The sequence below is a fragment of the Anomalospiza imberbis genome, chromosome 4, assembly GCF_031753505.1.
Source record: "Anomalospiza imberbis isolate Cuckoo-Finch-1a 21T00152 chromosome 4, ASM3175350v1, whole genome shotgun sequence".
In the NCBI taxonomy this organism is placed as follows: domain Eukaryota; kingdom Metazoa; phylum Chordata; class Aves; order Passeriformes; family Viduidae; genus Anomalospiza; species Anomalospiza imberbis.
Window position 1 is genome coordinate 62,969,215 of NC_089684.1, and position 24,340 is coordinate 62,993,554.

Below are 24,340 nucleotides of genomic sequence, written 5' to 3' on the forward strand. Positions count from 1 at the left end.
ACATACATATAAGTTGCATAAAATATAAATTATGTTGCTAATGTTCTTCCTTTCAGACATTTATATTTTACTTACAATGATAGTAGTAAAATACCCCCTATATTGGTATATTGTTACAATCTCAACATCCATTCTATTGAAAACATATTTTAGAAATTGGTAGATGACAGAACTTCCATAATTCCAAAGTGGTCTATATAGGTGTTATATATCTTATAATACCCTGGGCATAAGTGTGTGTATACTGGTTGTACAGTGAGCAGCATTAGGATATGCAAATAATGAAGACCAGAAAAGAGTACTGGAGTGGAAAAGCTGCAGGAGGAGGTGGATGAGCACATTTTGAATAGATATTCTGATATCATAGGAAAGTCTCTAAAACACTAGTTATAAATCCCTAGCTTATATCTTATCTCCACTGCCTGTTTATATCAATCCTTGTGGAAGACATTGCCCACTAATATTTTCTTTACAGTGTGATTTAAATTACATAAAGTCTGGATAGAATGTTTCCAGTTGTGCTTTGGCCTCAGGAGCTAGTAAAAATACTCTTTCTTTATTACTGCATAAAAATAAGATAATGATATTAAATTTGTCTCAGTCTAATATTGTATTTAACATTCACCTACAATAGAACCACATATTAGACTGGTAATACATTTTTTCCTTTTAGATTAAATCTTTTGTGCTACTTTTGACTTCAGACTAAATGCAATCTTTTCATTGTAGTATTTTTTGCAAGCTCCCCATTCTGTCTTGTGTCTGTAAAATCTTGTAGATTTGAAGTGAGGAGAAGAGTGGTTTATTTTGCTTATCTCTTGTTTATTGTGTAAGAAGAAGGTGCATTTAAAATGTTAATTTTGTGGCTTAGTTTTATTATCATCTTGGTTATTTGTCATCTCAGGTTTGTGAACAAGTCATCTATTCTTAACTTCAGAAGCACATTTCCTGCTTTGTTATAATGCAGGTTTTGATTCTGTTCACATGCTTTTTATACACTTCTAGGCTTCCCAGTGGGCTTTTATACCTGACTACAATTAGTGGATGTTCCAAAACATACCACTGCAGTTTTGACTTGATTATTGGCACTTAGGTGGTGAATCATGCTCTATAGAAATATACATATCTTGTCTGATTTTATGAAGCAGACGTTGTTTGCTATGCCCTGTTTTTTTCTAATACACTAAGCACTTTTCTCTTATTATCTTCGCTCCCCCCCCAAAGCAATTAGCTCTTTTTTTGCTTTATCAATTCAATTTCTTGTGAAGTAAAGGAGCATATTCTATACACATTCTCATTCTTTTGAAGGTTTTGGGAGACCTTACATGATTCAAAATATTGTTTTCTGATCTGCAGTATGAATCTAAGATGTGAATCTGAAATTATTATATCTATGCTGTAATAAAGATGAATCTACATCTTAAGATATTTCTGTTGCAGGAAAATCAGCTGCATCCTGTTCAATGTGTATCTTGAAATATACAGAAGAGTTAGGTGCTCTATGTCTGTAAGAGAAGATTCAGGGAACTGTAAGTTTCTCAGGAATATACTGGCCTTATGTATTAAGTCCATAATGTATAGCCTCACAGAAAATGTTCAGTAAAAGTAGAACTACCAGACTGAGATCAGATTTCTAGATGGAATTTACAACCATTTTGCATATGGCATTTTTGGAAAGAATAAGTAAACAAATTAAGAAAAAGCAGAGCAGTTGCTATCATTAGAGGTCCACTACTAAATATTTTTCTGATTAGATAAGAAATGGATGTAATGGAAAATTAAATAATCAAAGAATTTCTCAAAAACTATTACAAGTATAGTTCTTCCTGAACTTCCAGGGAAACTTTCCTTGATAAGATACAGTAATAGACTGACAAAGATGGAAATGTATGAAAAAAAATGGCACAGTCATAGAGATGAGGTCATGCTGTGTAGCATATTTACATGAGTTTATAGTTACATCAGCATAATTTTACAGCTATCCATGCTAATATGTATTTGACTTCCCTGAGGTGTTTTGTTGGGTTTTTTTGTCTTGTAATATGGTTGCCCTTTATCTATCTCTACTGCCGCTAGTCTAAGTATTTTGATTATACCTTAAGTTTTGAAATTGAATGATGCAGTCTTTATTACAAGATGGAATTGGTTGGTTTTAACATCAAGGAGTTACATTATTTCAGAATATATTCAGAAAAAACACATGCATTCACTTTCAATTTCAGTTCCATATGAACCGATGTGTTGCCAGAATTTAACATGGTTGATCTGGTATATCTTGTCAGCTTGTCCTATTTCATCTAGTGTATTTCCCACCTTGAAAATCATGAACTAGTTACAATTCCTAAGACACTTCCAACACTAGTATCTGATATTGTTTCATTAACACTCTTTAAAAGTATTGCAGCTTTCTGATTCATACTGTTATACTTCATACTTTCTCAAAAGTATAGCCATGCTTTGTAAAATCTACAAAATATATGCAAACATTTTATATTAGCAAAGTTTGCTGAATGCCTGTGTTTACAGAATGTTCAAAAGCATTCTCCCACCCCACCCCTCATCTCAATCTATATACTCAAAAGTTGGAAGTATGTGTATGAAAATATTTTACAAGCTGTTAAATATTTCTTTTCTTCAAGTTCTGTAAGTACTGCCTCTCAGTATAAGTTTCACCAATATACTTTCAAAAGATCATTTTCTTCAGGCCACATCAGAATTAAATTCTGCTTAGATCCAACTTGCTTACCCTCATAATAAACTTTCATATATATTCTTATTAAATTGATCTGACCTTTCATTTCTTCTTTAATAAATTTACCTATGTAACGATCATTTATGTATTTTCTATGTTGCTTTGCAATGTTTGCCCTGCTCCCCATAGTAAAGTTAAGTTGTTTTCTTACAACAAGAATGGATTTTTCCTCTAGAAATTTTATTGTGTCATTTGGAAGATGATAATATTTGGATAACTTAGAAATTAATATTTCTCTTCCTGCAGGCTAATTTAATGTTTAGCATTATTGGTAGAATGTGTGCAACAAACCTCTTACTCTCAGATTTCTTCCTCTTTTGTGGCTTTTCAATTTGCCTTTCAGGGAAAAAAAATTAATTATTTATATAGTCTTTTTTTAATCCATTATCATGTTTAAGCTAGTCAAAATGTGGAGGAGTGTCCCTCTTCAAATAAAAAATAAACTCAGAAGGTTGTGGAGTATCCTTCCTCTGAGAAATTCAAAAGCCATCTGGATGTGTTCCTGGGCAACCAGCTGTAGGTGGCCCTCCTTGAGCAGGGGTTTATGACAAGGATTCCCAAGGTCCTTCCAACCTTAGCCAATCTCTGATTTTGTTATTTTTGCAGTTTTTTGATCACTTTTAGGTGACAGAATATCAGGCAGTTTCATCATACCCTCAATCTGCCTTACTGAGAGGTGAAAGAGAGATTATTTTCAGTTTCATATTTAGTTCATATTGATATATGTGTGTTGTGATACTTTGTATAATTTAATGTAAAAAGATCATCTGAGAAGAAGGCAAAGCACATTTTTAAATCCAAAATACTAAAAATCTAGACATGTGAAATACAGCTAGTATGTTTTTGACAACACTCTTGGTAAAAAATTTGATTGTGATCTGCTGCTAATTATCTTTGGAAACAACTAATCACTCTTAGAGTACAGCACAGAGCATAATCACCAACCTGGCTGTAACAGCCGGGTCAGGCCCCAGCCATAGCTCCTTTGGCCCAATATTGTGTCACTTGGAAAGCAGAAGGAACACTCACACACAGGAATAGACTCTTAAATACATCTGCCTCTGGTTCCTTTTCACTGTTTTAGATACATGCATTTGGCATCTTGAATGGCCTTGAATTTAACTTCTAGGCACCTATTTATTAAAATCTTCCAGTTCTAAGGTGCTCTTCTGCTTGTTAGTTTGCTTTTCTTTTTTTCTCCCCAACATTTTGAATAGGAGTTCAATCCATTATTTCCTTTTTTCCAATATATATATCTATTTTAGGAAGTAGTACACACCTTAGACAAGGTGATGCTGAGAATATTGCATAGATGTGATGCTTGGGGAAATGATTGCCAAAGGGAATGTCATCTACTTAGAGGAGAAGCACCTCCTGTATTTGGAGGAAAGAAGTGTGTTCTAGGAGTTGATTTTCTCTATTTTTTTTTTGAGAGGAGTATGGCAGTGTCCCTACACTTTTCCTAGGAAAAAATTATTTATTAATACAGAGTTTCATTTATAAATATTTTTAACTATTGATACTTATGTGGCACAGGTTGCAACACTTGTCTTCATTCTGTCTTTATTAGCCATGGTCACCACTTATCTTCAAGGGAGATCCATACAGAAAACTGGGAGACAGATTAGATTTTACATAGAACCAGAGATTATTAATTCCTTCTGATAATCTTGATCATTCGTGAAAATTGTGATAAAACTGAGTATTTCTTTGGTTTCAGGTAAACTTAAGTCATCTTATATGTCAGTTGCTTCTGGTTAGAAAGCATACAGTTCTCTTGTTAAGGACAAGAGCCTATATAATATTCAGTTCAGTTTTTTAGAAGTGTTACAGGTAGTGTATTGTGTACTGTTTCTAAATTGATGTCTAAAATCTTTTTCTGTGACCTGTATTAAAAACTGAAATTTAAATTCTGGACAAGAACAAATATATGTTATCTTCCTCCCCTCAAACTTTTAAATTCTATTGTGTGTTGTTCTGTTAAGAAAGACAGTAAAACTGCAACCATTTTATAATAAAGTAGAAAGGGAATAGAAATAGAAAAAATAAAGCATCCAAGAGATAAGAAACAGTCCTGAAAAAAGCCACTGCATTATAAAAAATAAATTATACACAGTGAATTATTACTGTCCATTATGAATTGTTCCAATTTCAAATGGTTTCTTGCAGATGAGGCAATTCATTACATGAAACCCATGAATTTATGTCTCACTTCACAAAGCACTTCACAGCAATTTTATTTCACTAAGTTTCCACTGGCCTTTGTGGAATAATTCTCAGTGTACATAAATGTAAATGAGGATACAATCAGGACTTGGGACTAAGTCTTGGTCTTGTAGAGTGAAGCTATCTGCAAACTCAAGAATGCAAGGAGAATAGTAATTATCTATTGTAGCTGCAGTTCTTTAATGTCTCAGGTTTAAATAGGAAAAGATCAAAGAGTCATTGCACTATATCCTGATAAACCTGAAGGCACAGCAGTTATTGCAATCTATCAGCATGATCCCAGCTCAGACTCTTCTAGCAGACTAAACAGTGAAAGGTTTGAAAGATTCTCCTGTCCAATCCAGTGACAAATTTTACACAAAAAAGCAATGATTATAAGAAAAAAAACTATTACATAATTTATTTGCTAAAAAAGGCTGCGCACAAAGACTTATTTCCATATTCTTTAGGTAACACTTAACACAGTGGGATTCTAATTCTACCTGGAAGCAAAATACTAGTATTAGTATTGCATATTATAAGGGGATGGAACTGGTTCTGTATGCTATTCACACTTTGTGAGTTTATATCTCTAATCCTAAAGATGTTTTTTTCCCCCATTTCCTTTAAGGCAGATACTTGATGGGATTATTATTATTATTATTATATTAATTAAACTTCTCCCTTTTCTTTTGCTATAAGGATTCACACCAGGACTATGCTAGTAACTAAAAGATGAGGAACAACCTTTGCCTGGACAGTATGTAGAGACTCTTGATGACACAGAACCTGCTTTTTCCAAACATAATCCTTGTGTTAGGTGCTCCTTTGCTCATAACAAAGTGAAAATAAATAGAAACAATTCCCATCTCCATCCACTCTTCACTGGTTTATCCTTTTTATTTTCTGGATCTGCTTTCTAAAAATGCCACAGGGTCCAGACAAAGTGAAACAATTTATTTATTCGTTTTTTCATTTTTCTCTTCTGACTGAATTCCTAGCACCCAATTTCTGTTTCAAATTTTTAATGTCTTTATGTCACTTAGAGAATGCAACATAAATAAAAAAATATATATTTCTTCATGGACTGATAAATTCAGAATGTCAACAGCTGAGGCTCATCTTTTTGGTATACATTTCAAGCTTTTATCTCTGGGTCACAGGAGTCAACAAAATGAGGTTAAGTCAGAGCCTGCATACTTATGAGGTTTAGAGAGTTTATTTGTGTGACTCTGAAGGGAGATAAATGTGCTATTATGAGAAATAGATGCAAGAATCTGCATTAGTTGCAGATGTTTATGAGCTAACAGAAAAGAAAAAGCTTGAAAATGCACTGGCAATCCTTACTTGCAGGAGACTTTATGAAGTCCTATTCAGTACTTCACATGGTATAAAATGTTTCTGTATATTATTAATAATAAACTTCTGGATGCCCAATCTAGAAAACTCCTTGGAGGATGTAGGCTTTTTATAATCAATATATTTGATAGAAAAATCAGTAGAAAAGTATCTTGTGGGAGCATGAAGTGTGTGTTTTTATGTTTTTATATGTATAATAGTTGTATGTACTTATAAAGATTTGGCAGTAAAAAAAGACCGCTCACATGATGAATCTATCAGCCGGAGCTTCTAAAAAGTAATTGGGATGTCATAAAGGCTTGAAATATTATAATTTTCAGTTGTATTCTCTATAAACACTAAAATGGCTGTCTTCTAATCTAGAGTTTTTTAACTGTACAAATTTCCAACTGACTGGTTTTTGATGAGTCATCATGCTAAACAGGAAAGATGTGCTCAGGAGTAGAATCAAAGTTAGTGATGATCTGTGGTGAAAATTTGGAAGAATATAGTCTTCAACATTAAGGGGAAAGAATCTACCCTGTGTTCAAGCATGTAATTCCTAGACTTCATTGGAAGAAGTGTGTTTTCTGTAGGCAAGATGAAATAAAAATAAGGCATTAGTATCAAAAGTAGAGATTTTGAAACACATATTTGGAGAGTAGCTAAAGTGACAATATTTTCTGTAAAGAAAATTTAATATAGTAAGATACCCTGCTTTTGGCAAAGAAACTGTTTTTTGTTAGATGGTTGACTGTCTATTATAAAATCAAATTTATGTGATAACACATTATGCTAGTAAAAACACCCAAAAAAACATTTCAAAGATAAGTGAATAAAAACAAAATAAAACAAACCCCAAAACAAATGAGCACTGAATAACTTTCCTTAATATCAAGAAAAATCTCCACAGTAAGACATCTGCTTAGAGTGTATATTCTGTTTATTTTAGCATCTTTCCAAATGAAAAATTCTCTCTGTAATCAATCATTTAAATGTACAGAGAAAGTAATTTCCTCAGATTATGAGAGCTACAGTTTCTAGTTACAGAAAGAGTGCCAAATAACAGTTCAAATCCTCTGGCACTCTTCTGTAGGGACAGTAAGTCACCAGCAGATTTCATTGACACCTCAGTGAGAAGCATTGCACTGGCTATGAAGTTTCCCAGATTTCTGTGGGGATTCTTTACAGTAAGTGTAGACTTTTTATTGACAGTTACATCAAATGCATAATGGAAGTGTAAACCTGCAGAGGAAACAGATGAGAGAGTGAATCAGTATTACCTAGTCTGGATAAGAAATAAGTACTGGAATTCAGATCTAACTAAAAAAGGAGATTTTCTTCCCTTTTATAGACCTTTTGTATGTTTACCAGTAGTATAATTTCTGCAGCTGCTGATAACCATCAGATGGGGTTTCCCCCCAGCTTTTCCTGAAAATTTACCTTTTTTTCTGTTATTTTTTTATATGACTACATTTGGGAAAAAACAAACAAGCAAACAAAACCAAACCAAAATAAAAAAAAAAAAAAAGGAATGATGTTCACATATGTTCACATGTTAACAGTTCAGAATTTCATTGTGTGAGTTCAAAGTACAAAGGTATACCCCTCAGATGGAAGGGATCTGCTGCACAAAAGAGGTAACATTTATTAACAAGCTGAGGTAACAAATACTGGCTGCTATGTAATGACATGCTAGATGAAAAACTTCCTATTTCCTTTGCCTCCTCCTTTCTTCACCACCCTCTTTTCCCCTGGAGACATTGGGTGAAGGAACATGGCACGAGGTGCTGTTGTTCCTGCTGTGTGCATGGCTCACCTCCTGCCATGAGGTCTGTTAACTCCTGATCATGACAAGCACGAGTGGAAGCTGGTGAATGACAATACCCAGCACCTGCCCCATCTGCTAGGCAGATGGTTGCACATGTGAATTTATTACTGCATTGATAAAGGACTTGCTCTGTAGGTAGGGAGCTGCAGATGACAAGGTTGGGAAAAGGTGAAGGGACAACATCTGCATCGACATACCACTGTTGTTTTAACCTTTGTATTCCTTCCTCTGTAATCCCTCTGGTGCTCCATTTGTATGGTATCTTTTTTTTAGCATTATGGGTTTTTTTACTTTTCTGTCTCCTCTTTTTTCTTCATTTTAATTTTATCTTCATGCCCAATAATGCACTTCAGCTTAATGGACTGCTTAAAGCAGAAAAAGCAGTCTCTCTTTGTTTTTACTTTAGATCCTGCCTTTTCATTTGAGGAGGGGAGAGAAGCCTGAATATCGAAACTTTCTGACAGCCATTACATTTTGTCTTACATTCTAAATATGTAGATATTGTTTATGGAGAAAGGAAGGAAGAAAACTTGGCAGAGGGACTCAGGTCATGCCAGAGAGAGTAAATGAAGCATTGTTTTTACTCCATGGGACAATCGTTGAGCTGCTGGATCTGCAGCTTAGTGCAACATTGCAAAACAGACACAGTAGGGGGTAAGAAACTAAGCTTTATACAACTCTAAATGATTTACAGACATGCAAAACTGTAGATGCTTTGCCCATTAATGAGATGTTTGCTATTTAAAATTCCTTCCTTTCATGATCTTATGCCTTTGTGCATAGACATCCATGTTTTGTCTTTAAAATTTGTCAGCTGAACTAAAACGAGAAACTCATATTTATACTTCCCATGAAGATTCTAAAGCATAATTATCTATTATAGAGCCAAATATGAAGAATGCAGTGTTTATGTAGGTTGTTTTTTTGGGTAAGATTTTTCATAAAATTTATTTTCCATTGATTAATTTCTAAAATGCCCCACACATTGGGGTTAGTCCTTTATTTTTGTGTTGCCTAATTGAAAAAATTCATCAACTATCATAGTTTGGCTTGCCAGAAAACAGAATATTGTCAAAATACAAAACTCAGATAACATGAGAAATAAACTTGCTAAATAGACAGTGATGATTATTTGATAACAACTTCTCATTGCCTATGCCATGCTGTTCAGTGGTAATAGAGCAGTATTTATTTTTTCTCCTGGTATATAAATGTTGGCTATTGGACAGAATAGAACACAATATTTATACACAAAGAGATAAATGCACCCAGAAAATGTTACATCTCATGTCTGAAGAGCAGAGTGTTATGAAAAGAGTGAGTGTGCTGTGTTGCATTTTTATTTAAAAGGGAAAATTATTCTTGCTCCTACTGATGATAGCATTACAGACTGCTGATGGCAGCATGGAAATTTGTTAGATTGCAGGTCAGTTGTGACCCTCCTTCAAGTAAACATAACTTCACTGGTCAATCAATCTCTGTGCATGTCAGATTGTGCCAGAATCTGTAGTTGCTAGCTCCAGGCTTGCTGCTCATGTAACTTATGAGAATATTTTGTTTATGCAGAATTTGCTTTTCCTCTTCTCCTGTTCTGCACTCTGTAAATCCCTGCCCAGCCTGGCATTTCTGTGGGTAGGTTTTATTTGGGTTTGTTTGTTTTAATTTAAAGAGTGAATTTGCAGATGGTAAATTGGTTATCTATCTATCTATCTATCTATCTATCTATCTATCAGTATGTATACATTTATAAAGTATCACTGGAAAAGTGCAGAGTTTTATATATGTAGCAATGTAATGACTCCAATGTTAAATCTGAAAATCTATAGTATTACAATATAGTTTATGAAAGCGACAAAGTTGTTATGGTGCTATGAAAGACAAAGGCTGTTTTATTTATATTTATTTTACAGTTTCCTGGTAAATTAACCATGATAATTACTTTCTTCTAATTACCAAAAAAAGGGACTGAAGTTTTGTGAAAGGTCCAGTGGGCTTCTTTGGTTCTAGATGTGCTTCAGCATGTGTTTGTCTGGCAGGGTGTGTCTATTACAGGATGATTGCACTATCATACTAAAAATCAGCCAGCAACATAATATTTGAACTGTTTCATTAAAGGAATTTTTCTAAGTATTTGGACATGCATCTGATGATTAATACTTTTCAAATTAGTTTGGGAAAGTTCATCACATTCAGTGATTTTAGATAATGAAATACTTCCAGTTTAAATTAGGTATCACTGTAGGATATGCTGCTCTATTAACAAAAGAAAATTTTTAGTGTTTTGAATTGATCTTCTCAAGGACATCATGAACCTAGAAATACTCACAGAAATGTACATAATATAAATGTGATAGCTATTGTAAGGTGTCAGATTTTTCCCCAAGAAAGTAAGATATAAATGAACATATTAGTTAAAGATATTAATACAGAAACTATATTTCATTTGTTCTTAGCCATACTGATGAAATTTTAATACAGTTTAAGTATTGCCAGTAAAACTGAAAAGCACTGCAAAATATGCAAAACCATTTCACATCTGTATGTCTTGAAATTGGAATTTCTCTAAGTGCTGATTTAATAGACCAAAAAAAAACCTCAAATCAATAATCCTAAATTAAGTTGCCATTATTGCAAGGTCAAAATGAATGAAATAGAAGTTTCAACAAAGGGAATTATGCAGTGTTTATTGAGCTTGTATTAAGTGCTATAAATGTGTTCAATCTCACCTTTTGTCTGTGAGAAAAACCTAGTTCTATTGCAGTGAGTGGAAAAACCTTTCTTCTCTGTGTTTGCTTTTAAAGATATGGTCTGTGTGGATGGTAAATGGGTTTGACAGAAGTGAAGTAATTCAAAGCCTGTTCACAAGTAGAATTGTTTTACATCCTTATGAGGAGAAAATATCCCTTCATTTTCTTTATAGAAGTGCATTGAGAAGCTTTAGCATTAATCTATTTGGAGCAAGTTATCCATTCACATAGTCCATTCAGACTGTAAGCATCCAACTGTAAGAAGACAGTCAGTTCTCACTGAAATATGTTTCATGGCATTAAGTGGGTGGTAGAGAGTTTTGCTTCTTTACAAGCAGGATGATGTATTGATTATCTGAAACAAAATTTGCATAGAGGTGAAGGAAAATCATTATTACTTGCTATGGTAAGAGGCAGGCGGTATGGAAAAAGCTATTGCACAGTATTAGCTGACAATCATTGATTAGTTCTAAAACTGATCAAATCCATGATGATATCACTCTATAATTACTTTTGTAGACAGAAAAAATAACCCAGACATTCCAGGAATATGCAGGCAAATCTTAGTATTTCATATACCACAGCTGATGGACTACCAATAGGTTTATTATAAATTAAAAGATATTATAGACTTTATGTGGCAATTAAGTTTTGGCAGCTGACAAAATTCCTGGTTCATTCAGGGTCAAAATTAATCCATGTTTCAGTCTATATTCTATTCCTTTAATTTAACTTTAAAATTCATTGAGGTTTTTGAATATTTTCAGTGTTCATTGAGGGTTGTATAATGATGTTTTAGTTTTTCACATCTGTGGAGTTATGCTTACACTTATGCTTATCTCTACACTTACAAATACAGCTATTTTATTACTTGATCTGATGCTGAGTCTGCATTCCAGATTTTATCCTCAAGCACACAGATGCTTGTGCTCTTACAGGCCAAGCCTAAATATATCAGAGAATTGATTCACAGGGTTAATTAAGGTAAAAATGAGAAACACTTTCTTAATTGTCCTATTACAAATAGAAATAATACAACAACAGAAGCATAAAAATTTCTAGATGATTCACAACTATGACCTAAAAATGTATTCAAAGCCCTTTTAGATAGATGAGATAGTCCAAAGTATTCTTGTTCACAATAAAACATTAATATCAGGTTGTAGGATGTGCCTTCCTGTGGCTAAAGGTTTCAGTATTCTGTTGAATGCAGTAATGTTTGTATGTGATAATTAATATATTAATTCTGAATCACAATGACTTGAACATGGTTTCAAAATGTCAAGTTGTGGAAACACAATTTGATTGTACACTGCTGATTGTAGACAGCTCTTAAATGTAGTAAAATAATGTTATATTGGTATATAGTGATTGTAAAGTCAAGGAAAATATATCTAAACAAGAAGTAAAATACTTTTCTTATGCAGAAAGTCAATCAACAGTTGTGTTTGTTAGGAGATGTACTAAAATCTCTGCCACTTGATGTTTAACTCCTGATTCAAGCTCTTTTATTTACAAGAGTAGAAATGCTTTATCCAGAATTATTTCTCAAATGAAACATCTTTAAGCATTTAAATTATTATTGTGTTAATCTAGCACAATTTTTGGTGGGGTTTGGTGGGGTTTGTTTATTTGTTTGTTTAGTAATTTCAGAAAACAAAGCTCAAGTTAATCAGAGAATAAAAATGTCAAGGAAGATCTAAAAGCCTTTTTTATTTTTCCCCTGGGACTAAGAATACTGTAGAATATTTTTTTGTCTCTCACTTTTTATTCCTTGGCCTATGAAAATATTTATTTTATGTATGTGTGCAGAGAGAGAGAGAGAGAGAGAGATGTAAATATCCATCCATCCACTCAACTCCTGCTCTCATACATTTCTACTTGATACTGCTCCATTTGAAATTACTCTTGGTAGTGTGAAGAAGTAGTTGTCAGCATTGAAAATATGTAAAATTTTTTTGCATGTGTGGGATCTGGACATGCACCATTTTTGTCCCCAGTGAAGGACTCAGTGTAAGCCATCTGCCAAGAATAAATGTTATTTTTTACTTGTTTTATACTACTAAAGAAATACCATGCTAAATTCATTCTCAGTTTGATTGTCATGGTCTCTGAAACAGAGGCTTTGAAACTGATTTCTCTTTGATCATGGCTGACAGGGAGATATTTCAGACACTGACATGCCTTTAAAATTCCTGACTTAGAAGTCATAATAGTAGACCCTCACCTACACAATATCAAGCACAATGAGAGATCCTGATAAGAACGTGGACTGATCTCCATTCCAGATTGTGAATCTACTGGGAATAAGTCTAACACTGTCTCTCTTCAATTAGTAAATGAGAAGCATGCCTTTTCTTTGAATTTATGTTTAAAGTTCTGTAACTCAGACATCAAAAGAAGTAAACCTTTGTTGCTAAACAAATTAAAAATTTGTTGGTACATAGAAATATTTCTATAGCCTCTCATGAGAGTATACAGGCTTAGGCAGAGGAAATGGTGTAGAGTAATTATTTTGAGAAACATAACAAACAACTTGTAGCTGATAAAAGCATATATTTTTGGTGAGTTTTAGTTATAAATGGACTTGAAATACAATTAAAATATTTTTTTCTTGCAGCAGAATATTTTGTTCTAGTGTTTCTGTAGACAAATTTGCAATTTCTTCTTGTGCCTTTATGAAAAAAGAATCTTAAGTAAAAAAGTGGTAAAGCACACTTGTGAATTGGTTTAAAAATTATAAATATATAAATATAAATTAACTATATCCTGATTAAAAAAAGAAAATATAGAAACCCTCTAATAATGATAAAGCATAGCAAGATCCATCAGCTGGAAGCTAAATTTGGCTGAGGTGTTCCTTACAATGACTAGCCATTGAAATATATATGTTTAATAGAAGTTTTATTTTAATGACCAACAGTAATTTTGAAAAAAAAAAAATCTCACCTTTAAATTAGATGTACTGAAATGCTAAAATGTTATTGGGTATTAAGAGATAAATTTTGTTATTATTGATGATACATTGATATTTGTGAAGAAATTTCATCTAGCAAAACTGTAGGTTAAAAATATATTTAATTATGTATTACCCTTTTTGGATGTGTTTTCTTAGTAAAACTACTAGAAAAAATATTTTTTATGAAAAAAATTATGAAGTAGTTTAATAAGTTGCATTACTTTGCAATGCAAAAATGCATTCATCTGGTTTTGGAGGGGTCAGTGGTGGGCAGTCTGGGGAGTGTTATTGACTTGTGACTTGTTCTTTATTAGTCTGTTACTGAGGGTAAAAAGTTCTGAATGGTTATTTTCTGACTCCTTGTGCTCCCATTACTAGAATGGATGAAGAGGCACAATCTCTTTCCTTGTTTCCAAAGAGTTATTTGAGTAGCATAGGAGTATGAAATTACAATGAGTTATAGAAGGATTCTTATCCTGTGCCAGGATCTGATTCATTTCAAGAATGTAAAAATTGATTTAGTTAAGATAAAAAACCAAACCAATTATTTCTTTTGAAACTAAATATAAATTTGAAACTTTCTTGAGGTTAAGGAAAACATATTCTTTAAACTCTATCTTTTTCTTCTCTTCCTGACTTGGATTGCAAGAATAAAATGAAAGAAGTGACATATTAAAAAATATTCCAGTGATGTTTTACAAACAAAATCTTTTCAGAGTGAATTTCAGTGGCATAGAATAGTCCTAATTCATAAGAAATTGAGGAGATTATAAACTGTCTTTTTTGCAGAGACTTGATCTTGTGGCCTGGTTAGAGGGAAAATTCTGCCTTCAAACCACTTCAGATTGTTCTAAATATTTGTCATGCATTAAATTGGCATTGACTGTGTCTTACTCTCCAGCTCCCCAGCCAGCAGATGAGTCTAAAAGGAGTCTCTGTTCCAGTTACTGAACTCACTATTCATTTTTTCTCCAAAATAATTAATGATCTATAGTGTCAGCCTGAGTTAGTCTTCTCCTTTTTCTTCCACTCTCATTTTCCATCTAGGGCAAATTGTATGAGCTTAACTGTTTTAGATAAACTTTTACTGATGTTGCTGTGAATTTCCTTTTTTCTGCAATCCCTAGTGAAGAGAAAGAAAGCTTTTCATATCTGTATGCACTAAATATATGGGAAGGTCATACAATAACATATAATACCCTGGTGCCCCTTCAATTAAAACATGGGGGTAGATAGAATGAGATATTTAGGCTAGAGTTTAGCTCTTTACCTTTTATCTAGCTTGTGCAGAGGAAACCCACTGCTCCTGTAATAGGGTACATGAAGTTTCCCAAAAGGTGATCATTACAATCCATTTCCAGTAAAAGAAATTGTGCTTGAATTACTCAGGTTAGGGAGACATAAGGTTGAAATGCATATCTCTAGTAAGTGTTCAAAGGCTTGAATGCCTTCTGCAAGGTCATTGTCCAAGGCAACCATCATGTGCATTTTTTATCATTTTTAAAATATGGTGAAAGGAGAAGATGTTTCATTTTCCCATTATAGCACTTAGAATTCTGATGGCACAAGTTGACTTCCTGTTTCTGCCTTTGTGGTTTTAAATTAGTCCTTTAGTCCTTGGGAGCATAACTAGCAGGCTGGGTACAGAGTAGACTTATAGGGAATAGTGCAATTTCTTCTGCTGCAACCTTACTATATGACTGAGAATAATTCATATGATTGAGCACTGGACCTATATCACATGTCACTGTAGCCAGAATTCTTACTGTGAGGGCAAAAAATAAAAGTTTGTGCTTCAAGCCCAATTTCAATATGTATTTTATTATTTTTCATAACAAGAATATCTTCACTAGTAACCATAGAAGCATACATTTATTCCCATGAGGGCCGGGGGAGGAAAATAATGAATATTTTTTTATGTAATGCAGAACATTCATCAGGTAGGAATATGAGTAAGTGCACAAACACTAAGTTCAGAATAGCTGAAGACTGGAAAATAGGGTCATGTTTTGAGCAGAAGATGTAACTGAATGTGGTTTTTCAGTGGTATTAATAACCATTGAAAATACTGAATTGTACAGGGAAATGTGCACAGTGCCGCCATCACTTTTTTTAGCTGCAGATGTGCTCTGAAAATGCCTTCATTGTGCATTGTTTTTGCTATAGGGAAGGTGTGAAATGTATGGATTAAACCTCAGCTAGACTTCCAGCTGTTTATCCTGAGGCCTGTCAGTTTAGGAAGGGAAGCAGATCTCAAGATCATGTTCTTGACCACTTGACTACCAACTAATTTCTTAGGCTATCTAAGAGCCAAGCAAGAGGGTTTTTAGAGTTCATGATATAAAGCTGAATATAAAAAAAATGTAGAGGTCTATGAATTTCACAGAATTTCACAGAATTTTCTAGGTTGGAAGAGACCTTTAAGATCATCGAGTCCAATCCATGTTCTAACACCTCAACTAGATCATGGCACCAAGCGCCACATCCAGTCTTTTTTTAAACACATCCAGGGATGGTGACTCCACCACCTCCCTGGGCAGATGATTCCAGTATTTGACCACTCTTTCTGTGAAAAACTTCTTCCTTAAGTCTAGCTTGTATCTCCCTTGGCGCAGCTTGAGACTGTGTCCTCTTGTTCTATCTGTTGTTGCCCGGAGAAAGAGACCGACCTCCAGCTCACCACAGCCACCCTTCAGGAAGCTGAAGAGAGCGATAAGGTCACCTCTGAGTCTCCTTTTCTCCAGGCTAAACAATCCCAGCTCCCTCAGTCGTTCCTCATACGGCTTGTGTTCCAAGCCTCTCACCAGCCTCGTTGCTTTCCTTTGCTCAAGCATCTCAACATCCCTCCTAAACTGAGGGGCCCAGAACTGGACACAGCACTCAAGGTGTGGCCTCACCAGTACCGAGTACAGGGGAAGAATGACCTCTCTGCTCCTGTTGGCCACACTATTCCTGATATTGGCCAGGATGCCATTGGCCTTCTTGGCCACCTGGGCACACTGGTGGCTCATGTTCAGCCGACTGTCAACCAGCACCCCCAGGTCCCTTTCCACCTGGGCACTGTCCAGCCACACCGTCCCCAGCCTATAACGTTGCAGGGGGTTATTGTGGCCAAAGTGCAGGACTTGGCACTTGGACTTATTGAACTTCATTCCATTAGATTCTGCCCATCCATCCAACTGTTCCAAGTCCCTCTGCAAAGCCCTCCGTCCCTCTAACAGATCGACACACGCTCCCAGCTTAGTGTCATATGCAAATTTGCTAATGAAAGACTCTAAACCCTCATCCATATCATCAATAAAAGCATTAAACAGAACTGGCCCTAGCACAGACCCCTGAGGGACACCACTGGTGACTGGCCGCCAGCTGGATACAGCACCATTCACAATCACTCTCTGGGCCCAGCCATGCAGCCAGTTCCTAACCCAGCACAGAGTGCTCCTGTCCAAGCCACGGGCTGCCAGCTTATCTAGGAGTATGATGTGGGAGACAGAGTCAAAGGCCTTGCTGAAATCCAAATAAACAACATTTACAGCCTTCCCTGCATCCACTAGGCGGGTTACCTGGTCATAAAAGGTGACCAGGTTGGTTAAACATGACCTACACCTCCTAAACCCATGCTGACTGGGTCTGATACCCTGGCCATCCTGTAAATTCTGTGTGATGGCACATAATATAAACTGTTCCATTATTTTGCCAGGTACTGAGGTCAGGCTGACTGGTCTATAATCACCAGGATCCTCCTTTGCACCCTTTTTGTGAACGGGTGTCGCATTGGCCAGCTTCCAGTCATCTGGAACCTCACCAGTGAGCCAGGACTGTTGGTAAATGATGGAGAGCGACTTTGCAAGGTTGTCTGACAGCTCCCTCATCACCCTGGGGTGGATCCCATCTGGTCCCATAGCTTTATGAACATCCAAGCATTTCAGTAGTTCTTTGACTGCCTCCTCTTGGATAATGGGTGGACCATTCTGCTCCCTGACACCATCAACCAGCCCAGGCGGACAGGTGTCTTGAAGGCAAGTCATCTTCCCACTAAAAACTGAGGTAAAGTAGGCATTAAGCACTTCTGCCTTCTCCTTGTCTGCAAATACTAAGTTCCCTCCCTTGTCCAGTAAAGAACAAAGGCTGGTCTTACCCTTCCTTCTAGCATTAATGTATTTGTAAAAACATTTTTTATTATCCCTTACAGAAGTTGCCATTCTAAGTTCACACTGAGCTTTGGCCTCCCTAATTTTTTTCCTGCATGCTCTAGCAGCACTCTTGAATACTTCCTTAGAGACCTGACCCTCCTTCCAAAGGTGATACATCCTCTTTTTATTCCTAAGTTCCTCCAAAACCTCCTTGCCCAGCCACGCTGGACGTTTACCCCGTTGACTTATCTTTCGGCACACAGGGACAGTCTGTTCCTGTGCCCTTAAGATCTCTCTTTTGAGGCATGCCCACCCTTCCTGAACCCCTTTGTTTTTAAGGGCTGCCGCCCAAGGGACACTCTGAATAAATCTCCTAAACAGGCCAAAGTCTGCCCTCCGGAAGTCCAATGCAAGAGTCTTACTGGTGCTCCTCCTAACTTCACCAAATATTGAGAACTCTATTATTTCATGATCACTCTGCCCCAAGCGACCTCCAACCACCACATCTCCCACCAGCCCATCTCTTTTTGCAAACAGCAGATCTAACATGGTCCCTCCCCTGGTGGGTTCACCCTCCAGCTGCGACAAAAAGTTGTCCTCCATACACTCTAAGAATTTCCTGGACTGCCTCTTTACTGCTGTATTAAGTTCCCAGCAGATGTCTGGTAGGTTGAAGTCACCCACAAGAACAAGGGCTGATGATCGTGAAACATTACCTAGCTGCTTATAGAATAAGTCATCTACCTCTTCTTCCTGGTTGGGTGGATGATAACAGACTCCCAGTAGGGTGTCAGCTTTGTTGGCCTTTCCCTTAATTCTTACCCATAGACATTCAACTCCATCTTCCTTAATTTCAATTTCTACAGCATCAAAAGTCTGCTTAATATAAAGGGCCACCCCTCCACCTCTTCTTCCTTTCCTGTCTCTTCTGAAGAGCTTGTAACCATCCAGTGCAGCGCTCCAGCCATGTGAGTCATCCCACCATGTTTCCGTGATGGCAACTACATCATAGCTCTGCAGCTGCACCATGGCCTCCAGCTCTTCTTGTTTGTTGCCCAAGCTGCGTGCATTGGTATACACGCATCTCAGCTGGGCTACTGACTTCACCCCTAACTTAGCCTTGCAACCCTTGGGCCTACTTCCAGAGAGCCCAGCTGCATCCCCTTCCCCCGTCAAACCTAGTTTAAAGCCCTCTCAATGAGGTCTGCCAGTTCATGAGCTAAAAACCTTTTGCCCTTAACAGAGAGATGTACCCCATCTGGTTCCAGCAAGCAGATGCTGTAAAAGTTTCCCCATGATCAAAGAATCCAAAATTTTGCCCATGAAAGACAACTAGAATTTCTTTGTATGCTTTGTATTTACTTAAATATTCTTAGATCCTGAGAAATGTCCTATCCTGTATTCAGAATCCTGCTTTTCTGTCCAGAAAGTGCATTTATTTACACATGTGATTCAATACCTTTCTAGATAGCTTTCAGATGGTTTATTAAGACCTTTTAAAGCAGAAAGCACAGAAAATGTCCTAGTAATTGTGTGGCTATTTAGTGTGTGTATGTAAAAATGTTAATAGATTGGAGAACTTAGAATGAGAAACAAAATTTTCAGCATGTATACATAAAAAGTTATACCAGTTCTAACTTTGTTCCTGTTTTGTTTCTGCTTTTTAGCAAAATAAAATGTTATTTCAAACCTTGTAATACTTTGATGAACCCAGTCTGTCAGACAATTTAGTCAGAAAAAATAAAGTAAGGTATTAATACATTTACCCTGTTAATGATACCTACTTTGAAAGTGGTCATGAAATGTACCAGTTTTCTGATACAAAACTTAAGAGGTCTTTTTAATATCCTTCTGTTGTAATTTCTCTCAAGGTGTTAATATGCAATCATTACCCTTGTGTCTAGAATATAGGATATTAACCTCTTGCAGGAAAAGTATCTCCCTAGAGGGTTTATTTTTGTATTTTGTTTAACTAGCTTTTTACTCATTAGTGTAAGAAAACAAAACAGATGTATGGAGAGTGTGTTGTGTTCTGATAAATAGGAAAATTTATTTTATGAGTAAAAGAAAATGAACACATAAATATGTAATCACTGATATTTTTTATTCTTCATGGTGAAAACATTAAGATAAATTCATAATTTAACCTAATCTAGATATTTTGCATTCCAAATATTTTGTTGGAACTAAATAAAGTTTAAAAAGTGATATTAGGATAGCACTCATAAATTACTTCTTGCTCCAATAATGCTCTACACATTGAATTGAAAAGATTTATTTCACAGACTAAGCAATCCAGTTACTGGGATACCAATGCTTGCCAGATCAAAGTTCAGTCCATGGTAGAGCCAGAAGCTAAAGCAGGGTCTCTGGACTTAATCTTTGCTTCCATAACAAGAAGAAAAGCAGAAGGCAATTACTTTTAAAAAATATAATTAACAGATATCGCATCTGTGTTTTCTGTTATTATTCACTACACTGAGTCCCTATAGTGTAGAAAGTTTTAGTACAAGTAATCATTTACGCTAATATTTTGTAGGCAATCAAATATAATAAAACAGGGCATTATCTCAGCAAGTTTCACTGACACTAGTTTCTAGAAAGGGTCTAATCTTCCCTTTGTTATAGCAACCCAAATTGCCTCAATAATTCTAAGGATGGAGAGAAATGAGCAAAAAGTAATGGAAAGGGGAATTATCTTCTTCTTCATTATACAGGGGCTTTAAATATACTAATAACTCTTTTTGTGTAGGTATTAATATTCCCAAATGCAATGATATTGCAAGCTACCTAATGGATCTATACAAAGAATCACTATTGAGACAATTATTTCTATCTCTTCGATCAAGTGAGATGGGTTTTCAGCAGCTGAAGGTCATATGTGTGTATCAGCATGCTTTATTCTTTATCATGAGATCATACAATAATTCAGATAGAAAGAAATCTCAGGATGTCTCTAGTCCAGCCTCTTCCTCAAAGCAGATTCAGCTATGAGGTCAGATAAGGTGTTTAGGTCTTTATGTCTAAGACCAAGTCTGGTCTTGAAAACTCTCAAGGACAAAGACTGCATAACTTCTCTGTACAGCCTGCCCCACTGTGTGACTGTCCTTGGGGTCAAAGGGTTTCTACTTATATCGAGATGGATTCTGTCTTGTTCCAAATTCTGGCCATTATCTCTTACCCTCCCTCCATGTCTATGAGCTGTCTGACTCATATTTTCATCACCTCCTCATAAGTACTTGGGGCTGCTGTTAGGTCTCCAGAGTTTTCAGCTTCCTCGGCCTCTCTGCACAGAATAAGTGCCCCAAGCTGGAACTCACTCCAGTTTGCCAGTGTCACATATTGAGCAGGAGATCCAAAACTGAACACCTGACACCATCTCACAAGGGCTGAGGACTGGTGCTAATCTTTCCTATAGACCTTCTGTCTGTGCTGCTCTTGGTACAGCCCAAGATGCTCTTGCACTTCACTGCAGCCAGGACACACTGCTGACTCACACCCACCTTGCCATCCACAAGAACCTGCAAGTCCTCTCATCAGAGCTGCTCTAAAGCTGCTCCACCCCAGCCAATCAAGTCCTAGCCTGTATCAACTCAGGGACTCTTCCTTCGCAGTTTCACACTTGGCATTTCTTTATTTTGATTTTCATATGGTTCCTGCTGACCCACTCCTCCAGTCTGCCTGCATCCCTCTGAATGGCTATCCTGCCCTCTAGCATGTAAATTGGTCCCATGGTTTGATTTTATCTGCAAACTTGGTAACTGCACACTCCACTCACCTCCTCCACGTTACTGAAAAAGTGAGAAAATTATTTGAAGCCAAACTGCTACACTTTGTCAAAAATCCTGTTCTGATTATATTCATTAATCCATTATTACAGTTTTCAAATGGGGAGATGCCAAAATATCTTGCCAATAATGAAAATCACAGTAGATAACAATAGTACTGAGTTTAAAAGCTGTGACTTAGGCAAGAACATAAATGAAAAGACTTCAGGTTTCCAGCTGGAAAGTCTAAAAATAATGAATCCACAAAATGTGTTCTGAAATATTCACTAAACAGGAGCTGAAACTCAAATGCCATGAGTTCTAATAGAAGCTGGCAAGCTGCACAGTTTGAAATGCTCTACTTTTTCATACCTGAATAATGATATAAAATGCCTTAGGGATGATGATGATGATGATGATACTTAACATCTCATCTGAATTATATGATATGCAAAACAAGAAAATATATCCTTAAACCATAAATTATCCTTGCGAATTTTCTTCCATGATGAATACAAAATTGCAATTGAAACTTGTGAATGAGAATTTTTTTTTCCTGAAGTAAGGAAAATTTCAAACCATCAGTGGGAATACCAAAAGAAATTAAGAGATGAATATAGAGATTGTTTTATCTAGATGTTAATAGGTAGAAACAGTGGCTTCTGTAGAGTCTTGAGTAATAGTGCTTCAAATTTCAGATTTTTAAGGTCTGCCATATGCCTATCAAAAAAAAAAATCCCAGTGGCTTCAAAACCTCTAAATTTGTCCTGTTTAGATCTTTAATTAGACCATACACACAATGGGGAGCACACTGATTTTGAGGATTTCACAGAAAGCTAATTCATTACTAAAAATCTGAATACTGAAGGCTAAGTAATAATGATTGTGCATGGAATAATGCTAATTAATGATACCAGTAAAGTTCATTATATTGGAAAGTAGATTTAAGTACCATAGGGCTTACTGTAAATAGAAGGATATATAGCACCAAATAGTGCAAAACAAAAAATGAATTCCTACTCTGCAAACCAAGTGTTCAGTGTTTTCATATCCCCATTTTATAGTCCAGTATTGTGATCAGAATTTTTTTGTTTGCTGTTTTTAACAAAGCAAAAGTAAATTTAATCTCCTTAGTAAGCCAGAAAGAAGACAAAAATCTAGGGAGGCATTTGCCAAAGTATTATATTTCATTAATATGGCCAATAATTTCATAATTGTAATTGTTATAATATATAATTAGTAACAAAATTATTTTTCATTTTCCACACCACTTAAAAACAATGTGACAAAATTATTTATGACATCAGGAAACAGTGCTTGGATGATATAGCTCCTCAAATTGTATGTCTCATATATTCATTCATTAAGTAATTTCTCTCTGTAGAGATGTTTCCTTATGGATTTTATAAGATGCCCTTACATTACTGATAAACTACAAGCATGTACAAGAGTTGCTTTTAATCATATATGTGGTTTTGGAAATGTTAACTAAACAGGTTTTTTTTCTTACACAGAGGCTATAATTTTTGACTTGGCTTTCAGTTTTCTGGATTGATTTTACCACTATCATGTATTAAAAAAAAAAAAAAAAAAATCTCCAAAAAATAAAGAAAGCAACCAACAAAAAACAAACTAACAAAGTCATAGAACAACAGCAACAAGAAAGTCCACCTTGATATGGTTGTCAATATGAGCAGATTATGCCCTGCCTCACCATTTCCTGTATAGACAAAAGATAAATGGGACAATAACTGTTGGTGTCATTCCCACTTTATTTAAAAATAACTTTGCTCAAGGATCTAAAAGAAAAAGCAAGCATCAATGCAAACAAAAAACTTACAAACTCGGTTACGCAGAACATGGGGTTCAAGAAATCTCTCTGGATAATCTGGTTTAGAGCAGTATTGTTTGTGTTATTTAAAACTGCATAATTATATTTTTTTCTTTCTCCAACTCTGTAGTTGGTTGAATAAGAAGTAAAAACAAATTTAAAAAAAAAACAAGAAACCCCACCAAAATTTGAAATACTGTTACAGAAAGCCCATAAATTCACGCCTTTGCTCTTCAGATTTAGAAATGAAACTAAGTTTCATTGGAAAAACTTGTCTCTACAATATGATTTTGTCTTTGGGTTTAAAAGAACAGCTGGATGAGGGGGAAGCTTTTCAACTTGTAAAAGTACAGGTCGTCAAACATGTTCTGATGAAGAAATAAATATTAATTCTGTAGAAACTTAGACCTCTTTTCTTCCCTGCCCATACTCAGGATTACAGAACAGAGTAGCAGACTTCCTCCTTCACCTGGCAGATCTAAAGTACACATCTCAGAATTATGTCTGAAGGTGTCAGTGTTCACTAAAGGCGAGCAAGAACACCAGGAATGGTACATGTCTGATCAGGATTCATTTGCTAGTTAGGAAGTGATTGGCAGAGAAAGAGGTATTAAGTACTCAGGCGCAGAGAAACCAGAATGAATGTACAGCCAAGATTACCATCTGTTGAATATGAAATGTTTGGATCAAGACATTAGAGATACATTTCCCCAAACAGCAGGGGAAGCAGTCTTCTCTGGAAACACTATCACGCCAGAGTAGGGAAGCACTAAGATA

At 35.6% G+C, this 24,340-nt stretch overlaps 1 protein-coding gene across 8 annotated transcripts in view; it reads left to right on the forward strand.

Annotated features, from left to right (window-relative positions):
- The window catches only part of PCDH7 (protocadherin 7), a 271,794-nt gene that overhangs the window by 209,037 nt on the left and 38,417 nt on the right, over nucleotides 1-24,340 (forward strand). Inside the window, exon 4 of one of the 8 annotated variants that reach the window (XM_068188840.1) lies at nucleotides 23,998-24,270. The exons of the other annotated variants lie outside the window; for them this stretch is intronic. Within the exon in view, the coding sequence (XP_068044941.1) occupies nucleotides 23,998-24,071 (74 nt within the window). The 3' untranslated portion in view covers nucleotides 24,072-24,270. Of the gene's footprint in view, nucleotides 1-23,997; nucleotides 24,271-24,340 lie in introns of those variants that run through there. 8 annotated transcript variants of the gene reach the window in all.